General features: G+C 29.9%; 1 protein-coding gene across 1 annotated transcript in view; it reads right to left on the bottom strand.

Annotated features, from left to right (window-relative positions):
* Positions 1–25,173, bottom strand: part of LOC143041910 (eukaryotic translation initiation factor 5B-like) — a 71,697-nt gene that overhangs the window by 33,119 nt on the left and 13,405 nt on the right. Inside the window, exons 13-19 of the mRNA XM_076214048.1 lie at positions 22,865–23,061; positions 18,727–18,834; positions 17,412–17,522; positions 16,884–16,951; positions 12,337–12,478; positions 11,293–11,424; positions 8,487–8,669 (exon numbers count right to left, since the gene is read on the bottom strand). Of these exons, the coding sequence (XP_076070163.1) occupies positions 8,487–8,669; positions 11,293–11,424; positions 12,337–12,478; positions 16,884–16,951; positions 17,412–17,522; positions 18,727–18,834; positions 22,865–23,061 (941 nt within the window). The remainder of the gene's footprint in view (positions 1–8,486; positions 8,670–11,292; positions 11,425–12,336; positions 12,479–16,883; positions 16,952–17,411; positions 17,523–18,726; positions 18,835–22,864; positions 23,062–25,173) is intronic.

The following is a 25,173-nucleotide window of genomic DNA, read 5'->3' as shown; positions in this document are numbered from 1 at the left end:
TTGGACTTTGGAGTATTAAAAGAAGTGAAATTGATAGAAACCAATTAGACCTAAATAAAACTACATATATATAAAATTACAGAGGAATTACTTTTTCTCTAATAGATGTCATGAACTAGTTACAATTTTTTCAATAATTAACATTTTATACTTTCACATCAATTGAAATCCTCTATTGTACCCCTGCAGACACTCCTAACTGAATTAACTACTAGATTTTGATCCTACCAGCATCTCCTGGACTGTTTTTCTAATATTCAATATTTCATAAGTTACATTAATGATTGGAGCCTAGTTTTCATTCATTAAATACCGCACCTTACAGACATAAAAATCAATTCTTCTCATTGAAGCTGTACATTCCCTACATTTCTATTTGCTAATACATTATTAACTATGGTGTAAAATTCTCAATGGATCACATTGTAAATACAATTATTGATTTGATAAAAGTTAGGAATCTAAAAAAAAAAACTATAAAAACTAGGACAAGTAGCCCTTCCCACTTCCTGTTTGTGTACAAGGTGGTTCACTCATTCAAACAGAAAAATTCATTTAAAACACCCAGGTATCCTTGGAAAAGTGATAAACACCTCAGTTCTTATTGATTATCACCTGTCAGAGGGGTCAAAAGGTTATGTATTTTCATTTTTCATCTGTCAAAATCACTTGAATAATCAATCTCCCTTTCAACCATTATATAAATTCTAATTGTGTAAGGCAATGATAATTTCTTCATTCCTTTCACACATTCGTGCAACCATTTTGTAAATATTGTTAAAAAAACACCTTTGATGTCCCCCCTTTAGTTATTACATAATACTAACACTCAAATAATATTGTTGAAGATACTTAAAATGAGATTAAAGCCTTTTTACCAATAAATTTTCCCTCTCCACTTCCTGGAGGGGTCCCTATAAGTGAGAGAAAATTTGGCTGATTAGCTGACTTTTAATGTCAACCTTTTCATAGTCGTGCTAATTTAATTAGGAAACACTCTTTGTTGGAGTAGAGAGACTTATGTAAAATCAGGCCAATTATAACTATCAATTTAAGGTACAGGAAGTACACATTTGATGTACGTAGCACAAAATCCTCTTTAAGTGCTGAATTGTGAAATTCAAATATCACCTTGAGACTCTTAAAACTCTTTAAACCTTAATATTATGCAGTTTATGCTTTAATATGGGGAATCTGGGAATAATTAATCCAGAATTTTTAAGAACTTCATAAATATTTTAACTTTTATGAACAATTTTATCAGACACTGAATGTTAACAAGTACAGTTGAAAATCCTAGACATAAACAGGATGAACAGAAATTTGGAACTAAATCTTGGTCAAATGACGAATCAATTCAAACAATCATCTTCAATTTGTAAATGATATAAAAAGGATTTTCTCTGGTGCACATTAAATTTGACAAATCAAAATATATGGAATGTAGATGCAAGACATGTACATTTACTCTGCCTTTTTGATAACCTATTATTCACATTTTTTCTGTGAATTTGTGAAAATAGGTCATATTGACCAGAAATATACATAACTTTGCTCGAATATATGTAAATTCTGAAGTGTTGAAACATCATAAGTATCCAGTTGTATCTCTTAACAAATACCTTTGAGCACCAAATGAATTTGGGCATAGTTATTTTTTTTCTTTCTGGAGACAACCAATTGTTTTAAAATAAACATGCTCCCTCCATAATTAATTAAGATATTTTTTCAGTACCCTATAGCCATTTTTACACCAAAATGACATTATTTGATTTTAATTCATGATCAGACTGAAGAAAACTTTTAGTATTTCTACATCCATAAAATTTCTCTTTAAAATTTGTAATGGTAATATCAAATTAATCAATGATACATTCTACTTTTTAGTATTTACTGAGTTTTGTTTATCTGAATGCCCAAAAAATTCTTATAAATTAAATTCAGGCAATCTTCTAGCAGAAAAAATATATTTAGAAAAGAGGGACGAAAGATACCAGAAAGGGACAGTCAAACTCATAAATCTAAAACAAACTGACAACGCCATGGCTAAAAATGAAAAAGACAAACAAACAACAGCACACACGACACAACATAGAAAACTAAAGAATAAACAACACGAACCCCACCAAAAAACTAGGGGTGATCTCAGGTGCTCCGGAAGGGTAAGCAGATCCTGCTCCACATGCGGCACCCGTCGTGTTGCTTATGTGATAACAAATCCGGTAAATAGTCTAATTCGGTAGGTCACATTCAAAAAAGGGGGGAGGGGATTGTAGTTACGACGTAAGGAACATATCCAATATCATATGTGAAACGGTTATTCCATAACGGTCAACCAACTCGTGATGGCGTCCGTAAAATTTACGAAGGGATGATTTCAACTTCACCATTTGGAACTCTTGGTTTAATAGCTTCCTTGTGAGCAGCAACCCTTTATCAAGAAAATCATGATAAGAAATGCAAGCACGGGAATATCGTATCAATTGGGAGATATAAACCCTGTATGCAGGTGCTGTTGGAATGTTGCTACTTAGAAATGGAAAGTTCACAATTGGAAATCTGAAATCATCTCTTTTGTCGTAAAGTTTAGTTTATAACCGACCCTCATTGTCAATTTCTAGATGTAAGTCAAGATATGAGGCCGACTTAACTGTATCTGTAGTATCCTTTATCTCTAGCTCGATTGGATAGATGCGTTCCACATAGTCACCAAATTTTGAATTATTTAGTGAAAGAACATCATCTATATAGCGAAAAGTAGAGTTAAAGGATATTGCTAACTTCTTATCTTTCTTCCTAAGAAGTTCCTGCATGAAGTCAGCCTCATAATAATAAAGAAACAAGTCGGCAAGTAGAGGGGCACAGTTTGTTCCCATTGGAATGCCGACAGTCTGTTGAAAAACACGTCCTCCGAACGTAACAAATATGTTGTCAATCAAGAAATCAAGCATCTTGATAATATCAGTTTCAGAGAATTTTTTGTTCGAATCAGAGTGATCCTTTACACAGTAGGACTTATCCCTCCCTAAGACAAGATACTTGTATCTACGTTGGCCATTCTTTTTTACGAAGCAAAGCAATACCAACTCTTTCAATTTGTCTTTTAGTTTGGAATGTGGAATACTAGTGTACAAAGTAGAAAAGTCAAATGTTTTAATGCTGTTACAAGATGAAAGAGAGTTAGATTGTATGTACTCTAAAAGATCTTTGGAATTTTTAAGTATCCACATCTGATTCACGCCCCCTCTAGAATAGGCAGTTTCACAATAACTTTGAAGCCCGTCTTTGATTGCTGATAAAATAGATGTTAATAATTTAGAAAGAGGTTTCGTGGAGCACTTGGAAGACCCAGCAATATACCGTTGTTTGTAAGGACACTTATGTAGAAACTGTTCAATGTTCAATGTTAAATAACATGTTACAAGGGAGGCAACTCTAATTCAATTTCATACTTTTAAATATCTTTGTTGGGAGATAGACAGATATCTTATAACCAAATATAATAAATGAAAACCATGGCTTCATTTATTTGCCTCAAATCCTGGAAAAAAAACTGTATTTTCATGGTTAATTGATTACTTGGTTTTGCCACATTGCTTCATTCAATATTTAAAGTTTTACCTCATTATTTTTTTTAGATTTGTGATTTGTCTTTACACATGAAAAATTGGTATTCCACCAAGAATAGTTATTTTCAAAATGCAATTTTGCTTAAAGATGACATAGTTCCATAACTGCATCAATTTTAAATTCAGAAGCTGTGAAGCACTATGTTCACATTATTTATAATCTTGGATGATATGAATGAAATGATAGTTACTAGGATTCTGTAATTGCGCAATCTTGAATTTCTAATTTAATAGAAAAACAAAGGTTAAGGGGTATCCATCCATGACACAAAATCGGTACATACACAGCAAATAAACACACAAAAATCAAAGTAACAGTGTTTTTATTGCTGTTCTTCATCTTTAAGTCATGGCAAGGCCTTCAACACAGAGCAAACAGACTCTCACTTTACTTCAAGATAAGACAGCCCCTAGCACAGACTTAAGTACATTATTGTAAGACTAAAGAAGCATTTCTTCCTTTGTGACTAGTTTACCAATAGGAACCAGGTGCTCCGCAGGGCGCAGCTTTATACGACCGCAGAGGTCGAACCCTGAACAGTTGGGGCAAGTATGGACAAAACATTCTAGCGTGATACAGCTCTGAATTTGGATTGTGATCAAATTTTTGACATTACATGATTTTTTTTTACACAAAACAAATGTCAAGATTTTACAAATTTTACAATTAAAGATTTCTTCTTCAAACTTTTTAAATCTAAAATTAAATAGTTGACACAGCATAGGTTTCTGACACAGAATGAATGTGGTCTAATGAACTTAAAAGTTTGTTTTTGCCTTTTAGCAATTCACTATGCTGTTGAATATTAATCCTCTCAAAAAAATATTTGAAGAAATTTTCTTTTTATTTATGAAATCTGAAATGAGAAAAATTTAACCCCCCCCCCCCTTTTTTCACATCCCCGTTTCCCTTTTTCCAAAACTGATATCAATTCAAATTTCTAATGGAGTTTGCAACAATAACTACTCTTTTAAATACATCATAAAATATTAAAATGTAAAATAAAGTGCTTGTTATCACTGAATGGTAAAGATTGGTTGGTAGTAAAAGTGAATATACATTGTTTATTGTATAAAACAATAAAAAAAACTTCATCAGCAACATTTTATATTGGCAAATTTCCAATGAAGTTATTTACATAAAGTTATTGGCAAATAAAAATAGAAAATGACATCATAGTCATGTCTGGCAAATGTCCAACATACATTATCTAAAAACATTTTAGATAAGATAAGGAAATAAGATGTAAAAAAACTGGTTGTTATCACTGAATGGTAAAGATTATTTTAATTTATCAGTTGGTAGTAAAAAGTGAATATACATTGTATATTGTATAAAACAAAGATTTAAGTTGATTCTGGACAAAGAAAGATAACTCCAATTAAAAAAAAATCTTGCTATTGCACAATATTTTGCAATTAGATATTTCTTGCTTACTATTCTGGACAAAGAAAGATTACTCTAATTAAAAAAAAATTTGCTATTTCACAATATTGTGCAATTAGATATTTCTTGCCATTGCGCAATACTGTGCAATTGAAATGACTTGCTATTGAACAATACTTAATATAATAATTTTAGATCCTGATTTGGACCAACTTGAAAACTGGGCCCATAATAAAAAATCTAAGTACATTTTTGGATTCAGCATATCAAAGAACCCCAAGATTTCAATTTTTGTTAAAATCAGACTAAGTTTAATTTTGGACCCTTTGGACTTTAGTGTAGACCAATTTGAAAACAGGACCAAAAATGAAGAATCTACATACACAGTTAGATTTGGTATATCAAAGAACCCCATTTATTCAATTTTTGATGAAATCAAACAAAGTTTAATTTTGGACCCCGATTTGGACCAACTTGAAAACTGGGCCAATAATGAAGAATCTAAGTACATTTTTAGATTCAGCATATCAAAGAACCTAACTGATTCATTTTTTGTCAAAATCAAACGAAGTTTAATTTTGGACCCTTTGGACCTTAATGTAGACCAATTTGAAAACGGGACCAAAAGTTAAGAATCTACATACACAGTCATGACAGTTAGATTCGGCATATGAAAGAACCCCAATTATTCAATTTTGATGAAATCAAACAAAGTTTAATTTTGGACCCTTTGGGCCCCTTATTCTGTTGGGACCAAAACTCCCAAAATCAATACCAACCTTCCTTTTATGGTCATAAACCTTGTGTTTAAATTTCATAGATTTCTATTTACTTATACTAACGTTATGGTGCGAAAACCAAGAAAAATGCTTATTTGGGTCCCTTTTTGGCCCCTAATTCCTAAACTGTTGGGACCTAAACTCCCAAAATCAATACCAACCTTCCTTTTGTAGTCATTAACATTGTGTTTAAATTTCATTGATTTCTATTTACTTAAACTAAAGTTATTGTGCGAAAACCAAGAATAATGCTTATTTGGGCCCTTTTTTGGCCCCTAATTCCTAAACTGTTGAAACCAAAACTCCCAAAATCAATCCCAACCGTTCTTTTGTGGTCATAAACCTTGTGTCAAAATTTCATAGATTTCTATTAACTTAAACTAAAGTTATAGTGCGAAAACCAAGAAAATGCTTATTTGGGCCCTTTTTGGCCCCTAATTCCTAAAATGTTGGGACCAAAACTCCCAAAATCAATACCAACCTTCCTTTTGTGGTCATAAACCTTGTGTTAAAATTTCATAGATTTCCATTCACTTTTACTAAAGTTAGAGTGCGAAAACTAAAAGTATTCGGACGACGACGACGACGACGACGACGCCAACGTGATAGCAATATACGACGAAAAATTTTTCAAATTTTGCGGTCGTATAAAAAGAAATGACATAGAAACAGTTACCAGTTAGATTTAAACCAAAATAAAAATATCAGAATATACAAAAATCTAAAATGCTTCACTAAGCACAGCCTGATACAACCACAGAGTTCAAAATCCTGAACAGTTGGGACATCATATATACCGGTAATCAAGCTTGACACTGTCTGAATTTGAATTGTGATCAAACTTTTAACATAACATAGGTTTCTGACACAAAATAAACGTGGTCAATAGATCTTAAAAATCTATTGCACAATACTGTGCGTTTGATGATTTCTTCTTGGTTTGAAAAAAAAATGTGAAATACAGTCATGTCCATATTATATATAACTTCAAGAGAAAATGGTCTTCCAACTATCTATGGTAAACTTGGTAAAAAATGTAAATAGAAATTTCCACTAGCACCAGGGGTGTGGAAATATTTGTTGTGAGCACTTGTCCCTGGGCAAGTAAAACTAAACATTTTACTTGTCCGGAAATATTTTTACTTGCCCTGATGATCCCAATAAATATTGAAGTATTTCTTGTTAGCTTATATATGATTCTTACTTAGCACTGTTGTGCATCACAAACAAATGAAATTCATTTGTTTAAATATGTGTAAAAAATTAGGAAAGTAGGAAATGGGTGAACACCAATGGGACAGAAACCTAAATGCAAACCAACCAATGAAATGACATGTAAAGGACAATTTTGCAGCAGTTTTTGAATAAAAATTGTAGCCAGTAGACCTGTACATATACTAAATTTGAGGACAGTGATTGAAGAAATGTAAACTAAATAATAGATAAACTCAGGTTCGCATACTTATTTTTATTTATTTTGGTAATCGATCTATTTCCGGTATCATGTTGGTCCTGTAATATTTATCGTCATGAACATTGATGTTTTTACTTGCTGAACATTGGTTTCTTTTACATAAATTAAACATCTTTATACGTTTTGAAATTAATTTTATGTTTTTGTTGGATTTGAACTTTGTCTTACATATTTTTTTACTTGTCCACAGGCAACCAAAAAAATTAAGGAAAATGTTTATCATCAAATTTATTTTAACAAATTAGTTATTAAGCTATTAAATTTGTGTTCATTAGAATTTGTCATATTTTTTCATTCTCAACCACATTTTTATAACAGTTTGAGTGTGTTTACAAAAGATTAGTTACAAAAATGCAGCAGGGTTTAACATGTTTTTTGAGATCTCAACCCTCTCCTATACCTCTAGCCAATGTAGGAAAAAAACCACAGCAATATGTACAGTAAAACTCAGTTTAAAAGAATTTGAGTCAGAGAAGTTAACAAAAAGAAACTAAGCAAAATGACAATGATACATAAAATAACAAAGGAGAAATAACAGTTACTGACATGCCAGCTCCAGACCTCAATTAAAGTGATTAAAAGAGTCAGTCTTCATCATATGAAAATCAAGCTTAATCTCCCTTTAGGGGTATAGTATCATTCCATCATAAAATATTTGAAAAGAACATAATCAGTAGGTCCGAGACCACCATTGTCGCACCTTGATTTTCGTTGTTCACAAATATAGTCCCTAGTGTTGACAGTGGGTTACTTGCCATTAATTTTTATACCCCTTCCAAATTTATTTCTCCATGTTTAATGCCTCAAATTGCAGGTAGGGGGGTTAAATTACACTGTAAAAAAATTTGGGTCCAGAATTTTAAAGGAAAGTAGTGATTTGGTCCAGCTGAAAAAGGTTTAAAATTAGCACTTCGGAAGCTGTCAAAAGATTTCAAGACGCCCTAAACATAAAATTGTCCATATTTTGAGTTAGAGAATATGCAGTTTTCTATAATTTTGATATAATTTGTCCCAAAAGTAGTATAACACACTGTAAAAGTTTCAGGTGGGATTTTTTTTATTTTCATTTATGTTCTACAAGAAATGCACTACGAAATAATTGTGGTCTCGGACCTAAGAAACTCTTTTACATTATTTTTTCAGTTAACACATTTAACTTGAGAGGTTGTATAAACTTCACAGTAGAACATTGTTTTAAAATTATAAATATGACTTACCTCCATAGCAGTAGCATGTAATTCCTCTGAGTAAGCTAAACGTTTGGCCAGCAGAGTTTGGCACAGGGTACAGATCAATGCTATAAGATTTCCCATACCATCTCCTGAGTGGGCTGATGTAGGGATCAGAGAAATAAATTCTTTGGGATTTTTGTTTTCATAAAATAAAGCTGTATTCAATCCCTGGAAAAGAAAATATATTCTTAAACTTAGATTAATGAATATATATATATATCTTGTGATCAATTTTATTTGGCAATCACCAATGGCAGTCAGCAGGGTTAAAGAACATCAGTTGTTTGACCTGTTAGTCAAATGTGTTTTGTTTAAATATACTTTTTCACTTTTTTGGTCTTTTAGAAAATGTTGTTTGTGCTGTTTTTAGACCCTTCTACAACGAAATTTGTTTTACATGCACACATATAAAAATTGTGGTTTTTATCCAATGCAATCATAGGTTTGAACGTAGTTTTCAATTTAGACTCGTTTATATATATATATATATATATATAAACGCCTAAAAAGTGTACATAACAACACCAATGATATAAAAAGGAACTATAAAATTAATGTAATTATTTATAAATATTTCGGATAACAGATATCCTTCGTCAGTCAGATTCTGATGTTAAATGAATCATCTTTAAGTCTTCTTAGATTAAATCCCCAAGGATGACTGGGGTATAGAAATATGGTCACTTGGTCTTCTCCCGACCGGCAGTAAAACGCTTGCTGAAGTGGGGCGTCCGTTTGGCTGTGCGGGATGTATCAAGTTCGCAGTCACGTCCGTCAAAAGGGGACGTTAAATCCGATGCCTCGTGTAAAGAGAGTGCCACGCTCTTTGCACGTTAAGAACCCTTGTAACAACTCTTTGAGGGGTCCGTAGGTGGCCTGTTGCAAGGCAAAATTTCTGTCCCTATCCAATATACCCTCATTTTCCAGTGGCAGTCCAAATTTCCCCGACCATCATCCTAGATGGCCTCTATTACAACAACCTACCTATTGTATTTATTGTGAACTTGTTCTCGTCCTGAATATGCATGAAATATTTGCCACTGGACGTTAAGCAACCAACAATCAATCAATCAATCTTAAATTAAACTTTTACTAAATCTTGAAATTTATACAATAAAAAAGGCAAACCGAACATCAGTTAAGATGCTTGCACCATTCTAAAAATTTGTTGAATATGACATAGGTTATATGACTAATTACATCAGAGAGTTCAAATATATGCTTTAAATAAAAATAAAAATAATAATGTGCGATGTGAACTAGCACAATTTTAAAGCTTTAACGGTGTCGATATTATGATGTTACAAGAAAGATTGCGTCAATATATATATAAACAGCTGTAGTGCAGGCGATTTGGTGTCACGATATCACAGTAGCTATGGGTTCGAATCCCGGCGAGGGAAGAACCAAAAATTTGCGAAAGCAAATTTACAGATCTAACATTGTTGGGTTGATGTTTAGACGAGTTGTATATATATATATATATAAAGTGCCTAGAAAATCATAGCTTTCGTTTCGGGAGGTGTTACCTGCTTGTAGGAATTAAACAAGGATCTCTGATACAATACACGAAGTATATATATTTAGACCATTCATTTGGTGAAAAATTTCAGTCAGCTGACTGATTCTATATTGAATCCCTTTCTTAATCTTAGACCAGATTAATATATTATTGAAAACAGAAAATTTAATTCAGAGATGCAATCTGCTTGTTAGATTTTTCGTTCAAAGGAAAAAATTTATACAATTCTTTATTATGGTAACAAGTTTATTTGCCAAAACAATTTTTTTTGTGATCGGTTCCAAAAAAAAAAATCAAACTCTGATTAATAAGGGGAGATAACTCAGGTAATTTTGTGTAAAATGCACAGTAAATGGACTTTGTTATGCAGCAAGAAAACATTTATGACATTCAATAAGACCTATCTTTGGAGAAAGGATTTCTTTTTAGAATACTATTATTAATTTTATTTCTATAATGGTGCTTTTTCAATTTATAATCCATGCATTAAACAACTTAGAGGAAGGAGAATTCTATTTAAATGGATGTGGGAGAAGAGTAAGATTTTTTTTTTACAAGACATAAGCAGTTTGGAATTTTAGAAATTCCTTCCTACCCTTCTACCTCCATGTTAAAGGAGTAGATCAGTCCTTTAGATCTTAGTGTATTAATTAAATAAAAGAAAAATGTGTCCATGGGTCACCGATTCCCCTGCTAGCAAATCGATGGCATATTCATCAATTTCTATTTATAAAGGGAAGTAAGTGGAGAATGGTAACCTGTGTTTGGTTGCAATAAGCATTGTGTACAAGTTTTATAATATTAGTTAGAGGCAAACTACATGAAGGCTGAGCAAGCAACAATTTGCCATTCTTTTCATTTACAAAGGGACATAACTCTAGAACAATGAAACGACGCTACCCATATCTTTAAATTGTTTGGTGGTAATAACCATTGTGTACACAGTTCATAAAATATGGTTGATGCAAACTAAAATTAGAGTGCGGACACAGAAAATTCATTAATAAAGGGACATAACTGAAGAACGATAAAAGTGACACCACCTAATCGAACTTGATCTATATTTTGGTGGTAATAAGCAATGTGTATAAGTTTTATAAGATTTTGCTGAGGCTATTCAAGTTGGAGAACGGAAACTAACAGCGGATTTAAAATATATATTATTAACTTTATTTTAACAATTTAAAGAAAAGATTTGATCCTTTTAGTTTTCTCTCTCATAATTCCTGAAATAAACACAAATTGTGGAATCTATATAGTTGTTTATACCTGTTCAGCCATTTGTGTCACGACCATTCTTGCTCTTTCATCAAATTCTGATTTACACTGGTTAGTTTGTTTCTTTATGACGTTAGAGACATCAGTCTGGGGCATAGGTTTCCACTGGTAAAGTCTGTCAATCTGTAAATATAAACATTGATAATGTTCATTAAGAAATAACTTCTGGTTGTTTTGGGGTGGGTTAAGAAGGCAGTGTTTGCTTCATTTTACCAGGAATAAACTTTATTTGTTTCATGTAAGTCTTACAATAAATTCTGTGAAAAACATCTACCGGTATACCTCAATTTTTTCTAAAATTTGAAATATTATTCAATAATAAGTGTAGAATTTACATCTTTTTTCAATGGTAGATTTATGATGAGTTTGCAGAAATTAGAAAATCCCAGCTAACAGTGGCATCAGTCATGAGATTATGAAGCACAGAAAGTCAATTAGGACTGAAACATAATGAAAAAAAATCCCTTTCGAATCTCTAGAGCTGAAAACACTCAACTCTTTTTTTTTAAAGTAAATATTTTATTTAACATTTTTTTCCCTTTTTTTATCTGTTTATAGACTGATTATACAATAACCCACTATGATGTTATTTTAAATTCTCAATCTGGACTGAATTGCAAAAACATCAATTAAAGTAAAAATAATTTGAAAATTTGAAAAGTTAATTAAGTTTGTTACACATTCCAATTTTAAAAGTTAAATGACATTCAAATTTTAAATGTCAATTAAATCATAAACAAATTCAACACATTTAATTCACTCTTTGTCACTACCCTGATAACCAATTACAATTTAGAATACTGTAAATTCAGAAATTTTAACATCTGTTTTATAAATTAAATGAGAAAATGGAACAGTGTCAGATTTGCAATAATAAAAACTCATATTCAAAATTTTATTAGTGCTTTCCTTTAAAAATATTTTGCAATTGCATTAAATTTTCAATATAGCCAGTGATCAAGGATTCAGAATAATATAGAAGCAATTATGAATTCGCAATAGTCAAATAATATATTAGACTTATCAATACATTACCTTGTTTAGAGCTATCACAAATGGTGTTTTTCTTTGTTTAAGTAGGTTTATAGACTCAATAGTCTGAGGTTCTAACCCATGCATTATATCCACCACTAAAATAGCCATATCACATAGAGAGGATCCTCTAGATCGTAAGTTACTGAAAAATACAACATAAACTAAATTCACAAAATCTAGTATTAAAATGACAAGATAAATAAATTAAATACATGTGGGATGATAGAAATTGAATTTTGATACATGGAAGTAGGTTTTGGATTGCTTTTGTTTGTATGTCATTTTATGTATGCAAGATGTCTAAAGAAAGTATGTTGGTTGTTGGGAGTATATTTTATTTTCCTTCCTACACTCCCACAACCTTTCAAATGGAATAACCCTATAGATTAATAATAGAAACTGACAATGACTACAATGTCGACTAAGAAGTCTGTGAAAGATCACCTATCTACTTAAACTTGAAAAAATATAGACATCTGTTTAAAATATAGACTTAAGTAATGATTTGACATCTATTTAAAATATAGACTTTAGTAATGATTTGACATCTATTTAAAATATAGACTTTAGTACTGATTTGACATCTGTTTAAAATATAGACTTAAGTAATGATTTGACATCTATTTAAAATATAGACTTTAGTAATGATTTGACATCTATTTAATTTGACATCTATTTTAAATATAGACTTTAGTAATGATTTGACATCTATTTTAAAATATAGACTTTAGTAATGATTTGACATCTATTTTAAAATATAGACTTTAGTAATGATTTGACATCTATTTAAAATATAGACTTTAGTAATGATTTGACATCTATTTAAAATATAGACTTTAGTAATGATTTGACATCTATTTAAAATATAGACTTTAGTAATGATTTGACATCTATTTAAAATATAGACTTTAGTAATGATTTGACATCTATTTTAAATATAGACTTTAGTAATGATTTGACATCTATTTTAAAATATAGACTTTAGTAATGATTTGACATCTATTTAAAATATAGACTTTAGTAATGATTTGACATCTATTTAAAATATAGACTTTAGTAATGATTTGACATCTATTTAAAATATAGACTTTAGTAATGATTTGACATCTATTTAAAATATAGACTTTAGTAATGATTTGACATCTATTTAAAATATAGACTTTAGTAATGATTTGACATCTGTTTAAAATATAGACTTTAGTAATGATTTGACATCTTTTTAAAATATAGACTTTAGTAATGATTTGACATCTATTTAAAATATAGCCTTAGTAATGATCTGACATCTGTTTTAAATATAGACTTTAGTAATGATTTGACATCTATTTAAAATATAGAATTTAGTAATGATTTGACATCTATTTTAAATATAGACTTTAGTAATGATTTGACATCTGTTTTAAATATAGACTTTAGTAATGATTTGACATCTATTTAAAATATAGACTTTAGTAATGATTTGACATCTGTTTTAAATATAGACTTTAGTAATGATTTGACATCTATTTAAAATATAGACTTTAGTAATGATTTGACATCTGTTTAAAATATAGACTTTAGTACTGATTTGACATCTGTTTAAAATATAGACTTTAGTAATGATTTGACATCTATTTAAAATATAGAATTTAGTAATGATTTGACATCTATTTTAAATATAGACTTTAGTAATGATTTGACATCTATTTAAAATATAGACTTTAGTAATGATTTGACATCTGTTTTAAATATAGACTTTAGTAATGATTTGACATCTGTTTAAAATATAGACATGATTTGACATCTATTTAAAATATAGACTTTAGTAATGATTTGACATCTATTTAAAATATAGACTTTAGTAATGATTTGACATCTATTTAAAATATAGACTTTAGTAATGATTTGACATCTATTTAAAATATAGACTTTAGTAATGATTTGACATCTGTTTTAAATATAGACTTTAGTAATGATTTGACATCTGTTTAAAATATAGACATGATTTGACATCTATTTAAAATATAGACTTTAGTAATGATTTGACATCTATTTAAAATATAGACTTTAGTAATGATTTGACATCTATTTAAAATATAGACTTTAGTAATGATTTGACATCTGTTTTAAATATAGACTTTAGTAATGATTTGACATCTGTTTAAAATATAGACTTTAGTAATGATTTGACATCTATTTAAAATATAGACTTTAGTAATGATTTGACATCTATTTAAATATAGACTTTAGTAATGATTTGACATCTATTTAAAATATAGACTTTAGTAATGATTTGACATCTATTTAAAATATAGACTTTAGTAATGATTTGACATCTATTTAAAATATAGACTTTAGTAATGATTTGACATCTTTTTAAAATATAGACTTTAGTAATGATTTGACATCTATTTAAAATATAGCCTTAGTAATGATCTGACATCTGTTTTAAATATAGACTTTAGTAATGATTTGACATCTATTTAAAATATAGAATTTAGTAATGATTTGACATCTATTTTAAATATAGCCTTTAGTAATGATTTGACATCTGTTTTAAATATAGACTTTAGTAATGATTTGACATCTATTTAAAATATAGACTTTAGTAATGATTTGACATCTGTTTTAAATATAGACTTTAGTAATGATTTGACATCTATTTAAAATATAGACTTTAGTAATGATTTGACATCTGTTTAAAATATAGACTTTAGTACTGATTTGACATCTGTTTAAAATATAGACTTTAGTAATGATTTGACATCTATTTAAAATATAGAATTTAGTAATGATTTGACATCTATTTTAAATATAGACTTTAGTAATGATTTGACATCTATTTAAAATATAGACTTTAGTAATGATTTGACATCTGTTTTAAATATAGACTTTAGTAATGATTTGACATCTGTTTAAAATATAGACATGATTTGACATCTATTTAAAATATAGACTTTAGTAATGATTTGACATCTATTTAAAATATAGACTTTAGTAATGATTTGACATCTATTTAAAATATAGACTTTAGTAATGATTTGACATCTATTTAAAATATAGACTTTAGTAATGATTTGACATCTATTTAAAATATAGACTTTAGTAATGATTTGACATCTGTTTTAAATATAGACTTTAGTAATGATTTGACATCTGTTTAAAATATAGACATGATTTGACATCTATTTAAAATATAGACTTTAGTAATGATTTGACATCTATTTAAAATATAGACTTTAGTAATGATTTGACATCTATTTAAAATATAGACTTTAGTAATGATTTGACATCTGTTTTAAATATAGACTTTAGTAATGATTTGACATCTGTTTAAAATATAGACTTTAGTAATGATTTGACATCTATTTAAAATATAGACTTTAGTAATGATTTGACATCTATTTAAAATATAGACTTTAGTAATGATTTGACATCTATTTAAAATATAGACTTTAGTAATGATTTGACATCTATTTAAAATATAGATTTTAGTAATGATTTGACATCTGTTTAAAATATAGACTTTAGTAATGATTTGACATCTATTTAAAATATAGACTTTAGTAATGATTTGACATCTATTTAAAATATAGCCTTAGTAATGATCTGACATCTGTTTTAAATATAGACTTTAGTAATGATTTGACATCTGTTTAAAATATAGACTTTAGTAATGATTTGACATCTATTTAAAATATAGCCTTAGTAATGATCTGACATCTGTTTTAAATATAGACTTTAGTAATGATTTGACATCTGTTTAAAATATAGACTTTAGTAATGATTTGACATCTATTTAAAATATAGACTTTAGTAATGATTTGACATCTGTTTAAAATATAGACTTTAGTAATGATTTGACATCTATTTAAAATATAGACTTTAGTAATGATTTGACATCTATTTAAAATATAGCCTTAGTAATGATTTGACATCTATTTAAAATATAGCCTTAGTAATGATTTAACATCTATTTTAAATATAGACTTTAGTAATGATTTGACATCTATTTTAAATATAGACTTTAGTAATGATTTGACATCTATTTAAAATATAGACTTTAGTAATGATTTAACATCTATTTTAAATATAGACTTTAGTAATGATTTGACATCTTTTTAAAATATAGACTTTAGTAATGATTTGACATCTTTTTAAAATATAGACTTTAGTAATGATTTGACATCTATTTTAAATATAGACTTTAGTAATGATTTGACATCTTTTTCATCTAAAAGGTTCTGTTTGTCTTCCTATGCTTTCTTGTATGATGATTGCATCACTTAAAGGCACTGAATTTCAAAGCTAATCCATTATAGTTTATAATTATAATCATTATGCATTATGGTTAAGTAAACCACCTCCACCTCACTGTGTTCAAGACCCATTGGTGGCCATAGGCTTTTTCTGCTCTTTTGACAGGTTGTTGTCTCTTTGACACATTCCCCATATTCATTCTCAAATTTAAATATGGTCCTACAATGCAAGACTCTCAGGGGTAGTCAAGGTCATTTGACATCCCTATTGTCAACTAAATATATCTAAATGGAAGCCAGTTAACTTACCTGAAAGACTCGTGGCCAGGTGTATCAATAATCAACATTCCAGGTAATTTTAATTCAGCTTTCTGAAACTAAAAAAAAGTCGAAGTCTCAAATAAAGTTTCTAACATTATGAAATCTGAACAATACATGTAATATCAATTTAAGAAGGAAAGTTTCACTTAAATGTAAAATTTTAGAAAATTCAAAGCTGTAAGGTTACGATGTTTAAATACATCTTCATTAATAATTCTTAACAAATTTAGCACAACTTTTTGGTATATTTTGGTAAGACAGCTTCATGTAGTTTTATGTGGAGAAAACACCAAATTGGAATACAAAAATATCAACCTGTTATCCTTGATGACTTTCAAGTCAAAAACAGCTCTAAGTTTAAAATTATAACTCATTGCATTATGCAACATGAATTTTGATATTGAGCTAGTAATAAATGTTTTAATATTTGCAAAACATGTAGCAGTCTGTTTTAAAAATGTCTAGTGTATCTATGATCTTTGTAATGGCATAGTAATTATAAAATTTGATGTTTACCTCTTTACACATTTTTGTACTATCTTTAATAGCACTAAAGGGAACATTTGTAGCACCAATCTGTTGGGTTATTCCCCCTGCTTCACCATCTTGAACATTTGTTCTTCGTAACTGAAAAATTAAACAAGAGTGCACATGCTGAAATGTGTCACCTATTTTACTAATCATTGATATTATATTGATAGTCATAAATATAAAGATTTATTACACCTGTCACATAAACTTAACATTAACTAAGAAAACTAAACCTTGACCAATGAACCATGAAAATGAGATCAATGTTAGATGAACCATGCCAGGCAGACATGTACAGCTAAGAATTCTTCCATACAACAAATATAGTTGACCTATTGCTTATAGTTTAAGAAACACAGACCAAAACACAAAAACTTAACACTGAGCTATGAACCAGGGAAATGAGGTCAAGGTCAAATAAAACCTGTAAAACTGACATATAGATCATAAAATATTTCCATACACCAAATATAGTATTACAATAAAAGACTAAAACTCAAAAACTTAACTTTGACCACTAAACCATGAAAATGAGGTCAAGGTCAGAGGACACCTGCCAGGTAGACATGTACACCTTACAATCATTCCATATAAAAAATATGGTAGACCTATTGCATATAGTATAAGAAAAATAGACCAAAACACAAAAACTTAACTATAACCACTGAACCATGAAAATGAGGTCAAGGTCAGATGACACCTACCAGTTGGACATGTACACCTTACAGTCCTTCCACACATCGAATATACTAGACCTATTGCTTATATTATTTGAGATATGGACTTGACCACCAAAACTTAACCTTGTTAACTGATCCATGAAATGAGGTCAAGGTCAAGTGAAAATTGTCTGATGGGCATGAGGACCTTGCAAGGTACGTACATACTAAATATAGTTATCCTTTTACTTATAATAAGAGAGAATTTAACATTACAAAAAATCTGAACTTTTTTTTTCAAGTAGTCAGTGAACCATGAAAATAACGTCAAGGACATTGGACATGTGACTGACCGAAACTTCGTAACATGAGGAATCCAGGTCTTCCACCTTCTAAAATATAAAGCTTTTAAGAAATTAGCTTACACCGCCGCCGGATCACTATCACTGTCGAGCTTTTCGACAAAAATAGTATAAACAATAAAATTCTTTAATTATGCTTTAATGTTTATTAAATTTAGATTTTAATTGATATCCTGGAACATTATTGGGAATTGTGAATTGCAAATTTCCAAGAAAATTATTGGAACTTTTATGACCTGTTATTCAGAAATTAATGTGCATTTATTTTGCCAATTTTACCTTATCCAAGATTTTCGTTTTGCCTGTATCTACATGACCCAATACACAGATAACAGGTGCCCTGAGATCGTCCACTGATCTGTTTTTCTCTGCTTCTTCTTTTCTTTTCTGAAAGATACATTGATTGAATATTAAATATTTAAATGCAATTCAAGGCATCATGATATTCTTACTGCAGATTTCACCACAAAATATGGTGCTAGCATTGGTTTATAACAATACTCAATACTTTAGAATTTGTGCTTGTGTCTTCTTTAATAATGCATTTTTTCATCAACACCCAACATCTTAGGCTATAACAGATAATTACTTGTACAGTAGACTCTACGAAATCAGTTGTTAGCTAATAACATGGCATTTTTTCATATCACATGTACTATCAGCCCTAGGTTCAATATCAGCCCAAGAGCCGCATGGCTGGAGGGCTGATAACACATGCGATATGAAAAAATGACATGTTATGATCTTTTTATCATATGATTCAACAAGAAAAATAACAGATTAACATATTGATCTTTTTACATGGTTCCCAAATAGAAGTTCAATGAGTGAAAAATTCACGGATGTCGGACCCCAAATTTAGTACATTCTATTTCAAATCTTTCTATCATATGCCTCAACAGAGAAGCAAAAGCAGTTGTATGATATATTTTGATATGAATGAATCGATTAAAAAAAAATAATTCAACAATATACATAATGAACATTGTTTGGAAAAGTCAACTTTTTTTTAAAGTAACTTTCTAAATTATATTTGATACTTTTAAAGTATGCATTTATTTTATCATTTGTTTGTTGTTGTTTTTTTGTTGTTTTTTTGTTTATTTTTACACAATATACTTTCAAGTATCCAAATAATTGTTTTGTACCTTACTTTGTGATGTTTTTCACTGAAAACGTAACATTGAGGTGTATTTTCTGGAATTTAACGAGTATCACCGGAATGCCATGCGATAACGTTACGGAAAGGCATGTGATAACAGTCAAAGCATGTGCGGCTCTTGGGCTGATATTGAACCTAGGGCTGATAATACATGAGATATGAAAAATGACATGTTATGATCTTTTTATCATATGCTTCAAAAATGGAGAAAAATAACAAATTCATATACTGATCCTTTTACATGGTTCCAAAATAGAAGTTCAAAGATTGAAAAGTTCACGACGTACGTCGGACCCCAGATTTAGTAAATTCGATATGAAATCTTTCTCATCATATGCCTAAACAGAGAAGAATAATTTATGGACAAATCCACAAAAAAATAATTCAACAATATACCTATAGCTAATGAACACTGTTTGGAAAAGTCAACTTTTTTAAAGTAACTTTCTAAATTTTTATACGGTAAAAAATGCATTTATTTAATATTTTTTTTTCGTTTACTGTTTTTTATTATTTTACACAATATACTTTTCAGTATCCAAATAATTGTTTTGTACACTACTTTGTAATGTTTTTCACTGAAAGCGTAGCATTGAGGTGTATTATCCTGAATTTGACGAGTATCACCGGAATGCCATGTGATAACATTACAGAAAGGCATGTGATAACAATCGAAGCATGTGATAAACTTTTCATATCAGCCTTCTAAGCACCAATTCGAAAATATGGAGTTTATGTTAATTTAATGTTATTATCATACAGTAAAAATCATATGTTATTTAGAATAAGTATATGATAAAAAGAGATTAATACATGGCCTTTTCCATATCGGCCCGGTAATCATCCTGAGACCCCCATATCAGCCCGAGACGAAGTCAAGGACCTCCATATATATATTTATGGTAACAAAGATCCTGTAGATCCTAAAAATTCATGATAAACTATCATCATTTTGAAAATCTATATCATTGGATTTAGCCATGTTAACATCTGTTTTTTTCGACAACAGATTTACCACTGGATCCAATATACCAATTATCGCTATTTGTCTGCCACAAATGGACTTCACAAAAGTTCCTGTAAAACGTTGACGTCATAATAAAACCAGATGCTCCGCAGGGCACAGCTTTATACGACCGCAGAGGTTGAACCCTGAACGGTTGGGGCAAGTATGGACACAACATTCAAGCTGGATTCAGCTCTAAATTTGGATTGTGATTAAATAGTTGACACAGCATAGGTTTCTGACACAGAATGAATGTGGTCTAATGAACTTAAAAAAAATATGTTTGCCTTTGAACAATTCACTATGCTGTTGAATATTAATCCTCTCAAAAAAATGTTTGAAGAAATTTTCTTTTTATTTATGAAATCTGAAATGAAAAAAATTGACCCCCCAATTTTTTTTTCACATCCCCCTTTCCCTTATTTCAAAACTGATCTCAATTCAAATTTCTAATGAAGTTTGCAACAATAACTACTCATTTAAATCCATCATAAAATATTAAAATGTAAAAAAAGTGCTGGTTATTACTGAATGGTAAAGATTGTTTTAATCTATCAGTTGGTAGTAATAGTGAATATACATTGTATATTGTATAAAACAATGATTTAAGTTGATTCAACTACTATTCTGGACAAAGAAAGATAACTCCAATTGAAATCCAATTGGAATTTCTTGCTATTGCACAATATTGTGCAATTAGATATTTCTTGCTATTGTGCAATACTGTGCAATTGAAAATATTTGCTATTGCACAATACTGTGCAATTGAAGATTTCTTGCTATTGCACAATACTGTGCAATTGAAGATTTCTTGCTATTGCTGAATACTGTGCAATTGAAAATTTCTTGCTATTGCACAATACTTAATATAATAATTTTGGACCCCGATTTGGACCAACTTGAAAACTGGGCCAATAATAAGAAATCTAAGTACATTTTTAGATTCAGCATATCAAAGAACCCCAAGGATTCAATTTTTGTTAAAATCAAACTAAGTTTAATTTTGGACCCTTTGGACCTTAATGTAGACCAATTTGAAAACGGGACCAAAAATTAAGAATCTACATACACAGTTAGATTCGGCATATCAAAGAACCCCAATTATTCAATTTTTGATGAAATCAAACAAAGTTTAATTTTGGACCCTTTGGGCCCCTTATTCCTAAACTGTTGGGACCAAAACTCCCAAAATCAATACCAACCTTCCTTTTGTGGTCATAAACATTGTGTTTAAATTTCATTGATTTCTATTTACTTAAACTAAAGTTATTGTGCAAAAACCAAGAATAATGCTTATTTGGGCCCTTTTTTGGCCCCTAATTCCTAAACTGTTGGAACCAAAACTCCCAAAATCAATCCCAACCTTTCTTTTGAGGTCATAAACCTTGTGTCAAAATTTCATAGATTTCTATTAACTTCAACTAAAGTTATAGTGCGAAAACCAAGAAAATGCTTATTTGGGCCCTTTTTGGCCCCTAATTCCTAAAATGTTGGGACCAAAACTCCCAAAATCAATCCCAACCTTCCTTTTGTGGTCATAAACCTTGTGTTAAAATTTCATAGATTTCTATTCACTTTTACTAAAGTTAGAGTGCGAAAACTAAAAGTATTCGGACAACGACGACGACGACGCAGACGACGACGCCAACGTGATAGCAATATACGACGAAAAATTTTTCAAATTTTGCGGTCGTATAAAAACCATTCTGACACCACAATGGAATAGTAAACAGACGATTCAAGAAATACAAGTAATTTACACATTACACGAGAGGCACTATTATGGGTTTTGTGCACAAGATACCTTTGATATGGGTTATCAGCCCTGGTGGGAAATTATGGCTTGTGTACTTCCATTAATTACACATATGTAAAAGCTCTTATATCAATGCTAAGTATATGATAAATTAATATATCAGCTATTGCATTCTTATTTTAAAGCCACAAGCCCTTTCCTATGTGCCACATGTGAATTGTTTTGTTTATTTGAATATATCAGCAAATCCAATAGGAATTCAATCAATATAAATAATTCTTAAGGCTTTACTTTTAGAATATTATAATGCACTGCTGAAACTCTTGAAAACCATAATAGAAAAATACATCTCTACGTAATATATAAGAGTTATTGCCCTTTGAATAACAGATCTTGACCAATTTTTATGTTTTCTGTCCAATATCTCAAAACAAAAATAGACAGAAACTATAATAATCATTAATGATAAGCTCAGGATTACAAATATAAGTACCATAATTCTATCTCTAGCTTTCTCTACAGGGGTAAGATCATCATCAGAAGATTCCTCTTCACTTTCAGATTCACTTTCTTCTGATTCATCTTCACTACCCTCCTCCTCTTCTTCGTCATCTTCTTCATCTTCATCTTCTTCTTCTGATTCTTCCTCTGCCTTCACTGATACTGTAACTGGGGCTGCTTTGGGTTTCTCTGAGAGTACAAAGGATAAGATTATTAATATCTAGCTAATTTATTCAATAGACCAATCCCAAGTTTACTTTCATGAATGAGCTACATTTGTCAACCTTATGTCAATAGAAATAAATGACATAATTTTGTATTCCATATCTTTCAAACAGTCCTTAATGCAACAAAATAAATTAAGCAATGTGACACACGAAAGCACATATTTTAATGTTGTATATTTATCATGAAATTGTAACTCGACAGGTCTTTATGGTGACTTGAGTAACACTGGTATCACTCAGATTACAATTCTACCTTGACAGGTAAGTTTGTATTTAGCCTATAAAATACTTATTTAGCCTTGAGAATTGAAAGGTCAGTTTATCCCATTCATACAATAGAAGTTTACCTATGAGGGTCTGAATGGGGTTTACAGAATAGAGAATACATGTAATAGCAACAAAAAATAGAGAATAGAGAAATGAACAACAAAATAAAGAATAGAAATAATGTGGTGCAAAAGTATAAAGAATAACTGTGTGCAAAATAACTGAAAAGGTAACTGTATAATGCAATACTGATAATATAACGGTCAATGTACAGAATTGATAAATAATCTTGTAACAGAAAGACTAAATAGTAAAATCATTTTCATGAGAATTTTACACAATGAGAGTTATTTTTAAGGCTATTAAAAGAAAAATGCCCTAAAAATTTAAAGAATACAGATATAAAAAAACCCCAATCCAGGTCCTCATGTCATTTACATTGTCAAAATATAGGACACACTATTGTTATTCCAAGACTATACTAGACATCTAGTCAAACTGGTTTGGTATAACGGACTATTTCTTGCCCTAGATGTCTATTCCACAGTAACCTTATGTGTTTGTGCTAAGAGTACATTGTACTGTCATATTTATTGATTTTCTGTTGGGACATGACCTACATTGTAAACATGCAAAACAGTGGCTTAAGATTTCAAGTTTATAGGAATCAATATAATCTTTAAAAGTTTATTCTATATGAACTGATATTAGTATAATAAATTAATATTTTGAATTATATATCCTGGTTGATGATGGTTTTTTTTTGGACCAAGATTTTTTCTTCATTCTTGTTCACATTATGATTATATTAACCTTCAATGCACATTAAAAAATAGAAAAAAAAATCAGCTCTCATTTAAAATATTTTGCAACTAAATAATAATCTGTCAGATTTGGTGCAAACAAAAAACAAAACAGTGTAATAGATAACCTGCAAGCATGGTCTATTTCTATAAAGTCAAGCAGATATTTTTTTTATATCTGAAAAAAAAAAAACCTACCATGTAAAGAAATATGCAATTAAAGGCCAAGGATGACCCCAAAAATTCAACATTAACAGATTTTGAACAATCAAATGTTTAAGTATTGGTCAGAATATAGGGTTTTGTTGTACTTTAACAATATCACAATAACAATAAAGTGACCTTAATTTTGGACAAGGTAAATGGCATGAAGCCAAATGTATCAACTTCTATTGTATGAATGGGATAAACTGACCTTTCAATTCTCAAGGCTAAATAAGTATTTTATAGGCTAAATACAAACTTACCTGTCAAGGTAGAATTGTAATCTAAGTGATACCGGTGTTACTCAAGTCACCATAACAAATAAAACATTCTAAGGTTTAACTGCGGATAGTTGCAAGAGATGTAAAAACATTTATAGATGTATAAATATTTAGAGGTAAAAAGATACATAAATGTATTTATGATTTTGTTGTGAATTCATTGAGTAGGTTTAAACAGTAGTAAGTAACCAGAGGACATTGAATGAAATGGCTTGTATGTGTGAATCAGATAGTGAGAAACAGAACTGCTGACCACCAAACTTTACCAAAGACATAAGAGGAAAACGTAAATGATCATTTTGATTTATTCTTCAATTATCTCGTCCAGACTTAGTTTTGTATCAGTAAACTCAACAAACTTGAGTTTTTATGAAGAGAACATCAATGGGATAGAAACGTCAATATTTTGCCCTGGTAGGCTAGACAAAAGTTGTGTAGTGTAATTGATAGTAACTAGCTGTGAAATAGGGTGATTGATGATGACTGTAGAAGAAAACATTCTGAATTACCACTGAATTA

Source organism: Mytilus galloprovincialis, chromosome 8 (assembly GCF_965363235.1).
Source record: "Mytilus galloprovincialis chromosome 8, xbMytGall1.hap1.1, whole genome shotgun sequence".
Taxonomy (NCBI): domain Eukaryota; kingdom Metazoa; phylum Mollusca; class Bivalvia; order Mytilida; family Mytilidae; genus Mytilus; species Mytilus galloprovincialis.
This window is presented reverse-complemented; position numbering and strand designations above follow the sequence as displayed.